At 33.9% G+C, this 7,170-nt stretch overlaps 1 protein-coding gene and 1 pseudogene across 1 annotated transcript in view; one reads left to right on the plus strand and one right to left on the minus strand.

Annotated features, from left to right (window-relative positions):
* Nucleotides 1-2,670, minus strand: part of LOC105163626 — a 4,628-nt gene extending 1,958 nt beyond the window's left edge. Inside the window, exons 1-2 of the mRNA XM_011082051.2 lie at nt 2,506-2,670; nt 1,240-1,554 (exon numbers count right to left, since the gene is read on the minus strand). Coding sequence (XP_011080353.1) covers nt 1,240-1,554; nt 2,506-2,667 — 477 coding nt within the window. The 5' untranslated portion in view covers nt 2,668-2,670. The remainder of the gene's footprint in view (nt 1-1,239; nt 1,555-2,505) is intronic.
* Nucleotides 5,000-7,170, plus strand: part of LOC105163628 — a 4,516-nt pseudogene continuing 2,345 nt past the window's right edge.

Genomic DNA, 7,170 nt, shown 5'->3' on the forward strand with positions numbered 1-7,170 from the left:
GGCGGGGGCCCCACCCCCCCCCCCCCCCGCCGCGACTCTTGCAAAATTTCTGTTTTTCTTATGCAATACATAAAATTAGGGAAAAATTAGCTTCATCCACTCTTCACCCACTACCCCCACCCCTGCCCAAAAAAATAAACGAGAAAAAGAAGGAAGAACATGAGAGGTAGCTTCACACCCCATAATACGAAAATCCTGACTTCGATTTATATGGTATGACTACATTAACAACCCATCTTATCTTTCTTCAACCAACTATTTCTTTACTGTTAAAATAGATGTTAGGTATGTTCTATGCATTTTCTTCATATCTTAAACATACATAGTAACTTTTATAAATTTGGAACTGCTGGACAAACTTCAGGCTTTGGGCCAAGGACTGATTAATTGACACATTAGAATGATTTCTGGCTAAGTAATTTTCACATAGACAAGTAAAGACAACAAAGAGACTTCACACTAAGCATCACAAACAAACTATAACTGGCAAAATGCTGAGTGCTTTTAAATGTAAAATAGTATCCAAAAATTCATGAGGCTTCCAACCTGAATCCTTGATTTTACTTTTAAATCATGTTGTTCAACAAGCTACAATTTGGTTTCTTTCGTGCAATATTAGAACTAAGATGCACTCCACTTTAATTTCTGCCTTTCCTAGTCTAACCCAAAGAACAGCAGACTGTAACCAACTCCCAGAGAAAAACTGAAACAATATTTGGTAGAACTCAAAAAACATGATTAGTGGGCAGTCCAACAAAGTAAAGATCACATTTCTCAAAGAGCCATCAGTATAAAGTTCTGGAGTGTGGAATCTGACTCAACTCAAAAACCCCATTATAAATGGCTCATGGATGGCTTTCTATTATAATTCATGAAAGCCTATCCTAATAAAACTGATCTTGAGCAACAATGGAGATAGGAGTGCTCTTGGTACCACGTAAACTTTTGTCTCTTGTGTTAAATTTTCTTTCATTAATTTTTGCACAAGTTCACATGTCGTCAACCAATTTCTTAACACACAACTAACCCCAGCATTACCATTATGAACTCAAAAAAGTGTGACCTATTTGATGCAAAATAATGTCACCTTTCAATCCATGTTATGCTCGAGGAAAATAGGAGAAACACAGCAGATTTAAAAAGTTCTTAAGCTTCAAGTAATAAATAAAAATTGCACCAAAGCAGAGAGTGAGACAAAGATCCTTGTTTTCCATAAAAAATAGTTTGAAAGGAACTTACAGCAAATATCTCCAAGTGTGCAGGCCAAGTAGATAGTTTTCGCTTTCCAGGCCGAACAGTTTTGACAACACGGTCACATCGTACTATAAGATTCTTTCTCAGCAGAATGTTGGCAATATCTTCAACTTCCAAATTTTTATCTGATTCAAGTAGATCTTTGAGTTCTGCATGATTCCTCAAAAAGCTAACAAAATCTTTTCCTCTAAAGTACTCAACTCTTGTCTCCTGTAAGACGGCCCACCTAGACTCCAGATCCTTATGATCCCTTACTTTCTCAGCAAATATCTGAAAGACATCTTTCTTCACAGCTTGCTTCTGAAATTCATATTTTAGTGGTCAATGGAGAACAAACCGATTACCAACTTCATTTGTTAGAAACAGGGAATAGCATCACACTGAAGCAGTAAAATGATTTGATGAAAGTTCAGTTTTTTACGATAAAAGAGGGTGTGAAAATGCATTAGCGGTATACTGATGAGGTGACTCACGAAAAGTGTCATCATACTTACAACTTCTCTATTATGAAGAGAAACGTGCAACTCTACTTTATAGCACTTGTGTTGCTGCTATTGCACACATCTATTACTTCCATACATAAAGAAATGCATAGAAACTCCAGCACACCATGAAAACAAAGAGTAAACTTGTACCTAGTGAAAAATAGGATGAGAAACACACAGGCTAACCTAGATTTCAAAAGTAGAACAGAGAAGGCCCAAATGGCTACCATCTAAGGTTTCATGCAAGCTACCATTGGTTCTGGTGGCATATAAACAACAAGTCTTAAAATTGGGTTTCTGCAAACTCAGTTAAATTCACAACATCATAAGTTCATCATTTCTGCTGTGGGACACGGTAAATCTTCAAATCATTTCACAGTTGATAAATTTGAACTATCATTAAGTTCAGGAAGCTGATCACACAGACTAAATTACGTTGATCTTATGCAAGTAGAAGTCAGGGGGGCAAAAAGGAAAAACTGTCATTAGAAAATTAATCCCATGCCTATTTTTTTCTCAAGCTACCTACCGTTTACATAAATCTTTACCAGCCCAACAAAAACAACAAAACTCCACGAATTCTAATAAACAAGAATCCATCTTTAGGTTGTACCAATGGTCTCAGATCTTTCTAGGAAACGTAAGAACATCACCACCCACCAAATTCCAACAAAGATAATCCCCACATAAATGCACATGGAAGACACAATCGAAATCGCAAATGCAAATCCATCATCACCAATAAAAAAAAAACAAACAAACTAACCCTAGTTGGGGCGTCGGTGGCTGATTCTGCGTATGAACGCCTGCCCCTCTTCTTGTCGGCGGCTGCTCCACCGCCTCCGCCCCCGCCGCCGCCTGCTTTCTTCATCTCTGTATCTCTCGCTGTCTTCCTTCTTCTTTTCTTCAGACTGTTGTTCTTTTTCATTTAAAGTTACTGTTTCTTTTCCTGTAATAAAGGAAAACTGAATTAAACTATTTTACCCATTTCGTAACAGCTCAAAATGTAACGGGTCACGGCCCATTTGTGAAGTACTGTACTACCATTCTCAATTTCTATTTTATATATAATATAATTATTAATTTCATAATAAATTAAAAATACAATATGTTTAATTCAAATTAAAAAAATAATATGATGGAAATAAAACAAAAATAGGACAGCCAATACAACTTATAGGATTAAATTTATTAATATATTAAATAACACATGTAAATATTTTTTAAAAAAGTATTATAATTTATAAAATGATATAAATTATTATTTCCTATTTCCACTCAGCAATTTTCAACATATATTTTGCCAAATTTAATTTGACATTAACTGAAAAACCATTGAAAATATCGGACAAATTAACTTTATTTTATTACATAGAATTATTTTATTAACTTTCAAATATAACATAGAATTATTTTATTCTATTTGATATATGTCCTTTTTTATGCATTATATCAGTTATTATCGTTATAATTTTTATCTCATGTCCGTATATTATAATTGAAAAGTCTCTTTATCTCTTAAAAACTATTTTTATCTGACATTCTTCATTGAAATTAAATTCATGCTACACTCGATTCTTTGTATGTAATAATTATCATTTACTCCTTATTTTTAAAGTGCGTTATATGTGTTAATTATCTAACTAATACGTACATGTAGACTCCCTGTGATTTGAAAAATTACATCTAACACCCATGACGTTTACTTCCGTCTAACAACTAAGTCCCTTAACTAATTAAAATTCAGTGAATTTGGCCATATTAACAAAAAAACTGAATGAATATTAATATTTATCTTCAATTGACTTATTACTAATTTATTACATGTCACTACCCTTATAACGACGAAAATATATCTTCTCACATGTATTAGCACATAAAGACGTATGAGGGCTATTTGACGTGCAAATGCAATAAATTAGTAATATGTCAATCAGGGGTAAATATGAATTTTTTTTATTAATATCAGCAAATTCAGTGAATTTTGACTAATGAACAGACTTATTTGTTATTTTAGGGACCAAAACTACTACAACTTTTTATCCCATGAAACTAAATCTGCTAAGCGAGTAAACTATGAAATAAAATACAATATTCTCTATCATGTGAAAAAAAAAATACAATTTTAACTCAAATTATATCATATATCGGTTTTAACCACCGGACTAAGACCAAAACTTGGCATTTGGCAGCCACGAAATTTAATTATTTGAAGGCCAAAATCTAGAACAAGAATCGCTATCCAAACTGCTTTGATCATATTGTTGGGACCCCTTATAGAACTGCTTGACTTGGTTCCACCCTCAAACATACTTAAACACTTGGACTTATAATTTCTTCATTTTTTTCATTTTCTAAAAATACATACACCCAATCATATCTCAAGTTTGGAAAATTGAAAATTTTCAATGTAGAAAAATAAATGCAAAAAGATGGGAAACAACCAACTTGGCTAGAATTATTCTCTAAGAAACTTATAAAAGAAAAAAAAGGAATGGAAATATCTGAGTTACAACGAGCTTTTATAAAATTTGGCATAGTTATGAATTTTTTTTGTTGTTTGAAAAATTATCAATTTTGTCCTTACTATATCTTTTGTTAAAAAGAAATGTAAATAAATCGAATTAGTTGGATCAAAAAATTAGAAACCTATAATGCACGGACGCTTCAAAAAGTTACTCGATGCAGTGTTGGACACGTGTCGGACAAATGAGCATTTTGGTCTGTTCACTATAAAAAATTGGGCCAGTTGTTGGATGACAATTAATTCAGAGAAATATTAGTAATTTTTCAAACAACGATGGGATATTGTATTAATCTTGATGTTTATGGGAGAACAGAATATAAAAAGATATTATGAATAATTATATTTATACTCCTGAATTTAAAGTTTTTTTATATAAATTACCCATATTTTTTGTATAATTATAAAAAACTATATGGGGCAGTAAAAAAGTAGAGATAATTATGTAATAATGATATTTTGGGAGTGTATATGTAATTTTTGAAAAAATAAGGTGATTGGGGTAAATGATATTAACGTTTTTTGTAGGTGTATGTGAGAGAGAAACTGCAAATATAAATATTTAAAAAAAGAAAGAGAGAGAAGCACAAAAAGAAAAAAAAATACAAAGGAAAAAGATTTATTTTGTCATATATATAAATATATAAATATTTTTCCATAATGGCAGAAAATGCGAAAAAGTAAAAGCAGTCATATTACACCATGAAAACACAAAAAGAGAAAAAGGAAAAAGAATTGAACAGATAAAGAAAGAGAGAAAGAGAGAGAGAGAGAGAGAGAGAAAGAGAAAGAGAAAGGGGGAGTAGGATAGGAATTTGATGAGAGAGCAAAAATCTCTGCATAAGAGCATTTTGACTCTCTCTCTCTCTCTTCCCAGGGTTGATTCTTTCATACCTTCATGAATCCTCTGTTTAACAACCTATTTTTACATTTATTCTTCATTTACAGGGTTGTTTTTTACCGCATTTTCTCTTCTCATTACAAAAAATCCCAGGAGGAAAGAACAAGTATTCGCTCCGGGTGCGTTCTTTTCCTTTATCATCCCTGCATTGCGTTTTGTTATGTTGTAGCTCCACGGCTTCTGTCTTCCCTAATTGATTGTGTGAAGGGGTTGTTCTCTGTTTTTTTCCCCTTAGTTTTACGTTGATGGGATTTCTTTTTCGTCGAATTCTTTGTGTATTTGTTCTTCCGTGGTTCTTGGAGATTTTTGTTGCGGTAAAGTTAAAAAAGATAGTTTTTTTTTTTTACGATAAAGGTAGATATTCTTTCGACCCTTTTGAATTTTCTTGCAGTCGTTTTCATATTTGGGACAATGGGTTATGAATCTTGGATACGATTGCTCTTTTTTCTTGATTTTCTTGGTGTCTGGCAGCAACTATCTATCTTTTTCCATAGCTGTTTTCTGATATTATTTGTTGGTGTGCTGCGGAAACGTCTCAGGGGGTATATTTCAAAGAAGAGTATCAAGATTAATTTATTCTTGAATCATGGGGAATTGCTGTGCAGCGCCTGCTGGATCTTCAGACGTCAAGAAGAAAAAGGGCAAAACCAACCCAGTTACAATAGATAATGGTCCAAATCCTGCATCCGGTGGTCCAAACAAGCTGGTTGTGTTGAAAGATCCAACGGGCCACAACATTAACGCAAGATATGATCTTGGTCGTGAGCTCGGAAGGGGCGAATTTGGGGTCACTTATTTGTGCACTGATGTCGAGACTGGAGAGAAATTAGCCTGCAAGTCGATCTCGAAGAAGAAGCTGAGAACCGCGGTGGATATTGAGGATGTGAGGAGGGAGGTTGAGATCATGAAGCATATGCCTACCCACCCGAGTATTGTGACCTTGAAGGACACTTATGAGGATGATAGTGCAGTTCACATTGTAATGGAACTGTGTGAAGGTGGTGAATTGTTTGACCGAATTGTGGCAAGAGGACATTACACTGAGAGGGCAGCCGCACATGTCATGAGGACGATTGTGGAAGTTGTCCAGGTTAGATTGCAACTGACTGATGAACTTTTGGATTTGCCTATATTTGAGAATATACTCTTTGTTTATCTTTAATGTTCTGATATTCTTAATGGCATTCGTTTCCGATGTTCGTGCATTGATCATGGATACCGAAGTGCTTTTTCTGTTGTTCTTGTACTTGATGAGTTTGTAGTTTGAAAAGTTGATTTGGTTTACTTGCTGCTTGAATAGTAAATTATAGTATTATATTAACATCTGACATTGTTAAAACATTGAAAGCTTTACTTAGCGGATATTCTTGATGGTTTATCCATATATTTTGACTTTGAGTTCATCACCATTAGTTTTCTTTAAAAAAAAAATGAGATTGTGATGGTTAGTCTCCATGGAGGTTTATAATTCAATATATGTTGCTTTGCAACATCTTTAATGGTTTCTTTCTAGTGATTATGGTGGGAATTGCTTGTTCTTCCAAACCATATGATTCCATCTTGAGTGTAAACAGTAACTATTCAACCCTGCACTTTCCAACATTCCGCGGGGTTGTTCACAGCTGATATAATTTATTCAGACTGCTGTACATTCAAATTCCTATGTTTTGTTCAATCCTTGTGACGTTGCTGCTGTAGGATTATCTTACTTACTTTTCTACATTGTTCGATTTTCCTTTTTTTTTAAATTGTACATGCCAATATGCTCATACCTTTAGCCTATGCTGCTTCATTGTGCTGTAGATGTGCCACTTGCAAGGAGTGATTCACCGTGATCTCAAACCTGAAAATTTTCTTTTTGCAAATAAGAAAGAAACTAGCCCCCTAAAAGCAATTGATTTTGGTTTGTCAGTTTTCTTCAAACCTGGTAAGTAATGGTGTCATCTTTATGTCTTTTCTCATTATGCTACCCGCTTTGCACTATCAATCTTGGGCTATTGAATTTT

This window comes from Sesamum indicum, linkage group LG6 (assembly GCF_000512975.1).
Source record: "Sesamum indicum cultivar Zhongzhi No. 13 linkage group LG6, S_indicum_v1.0, whole genome shotgun sequence".
NCBI classification, from domain to species: Eukaryota; Viridiplantae; Streptophyta; class Magnoliopsida; order Lamiales; family Pedaliaceae; genus Sesamum; species Sesamum indicum.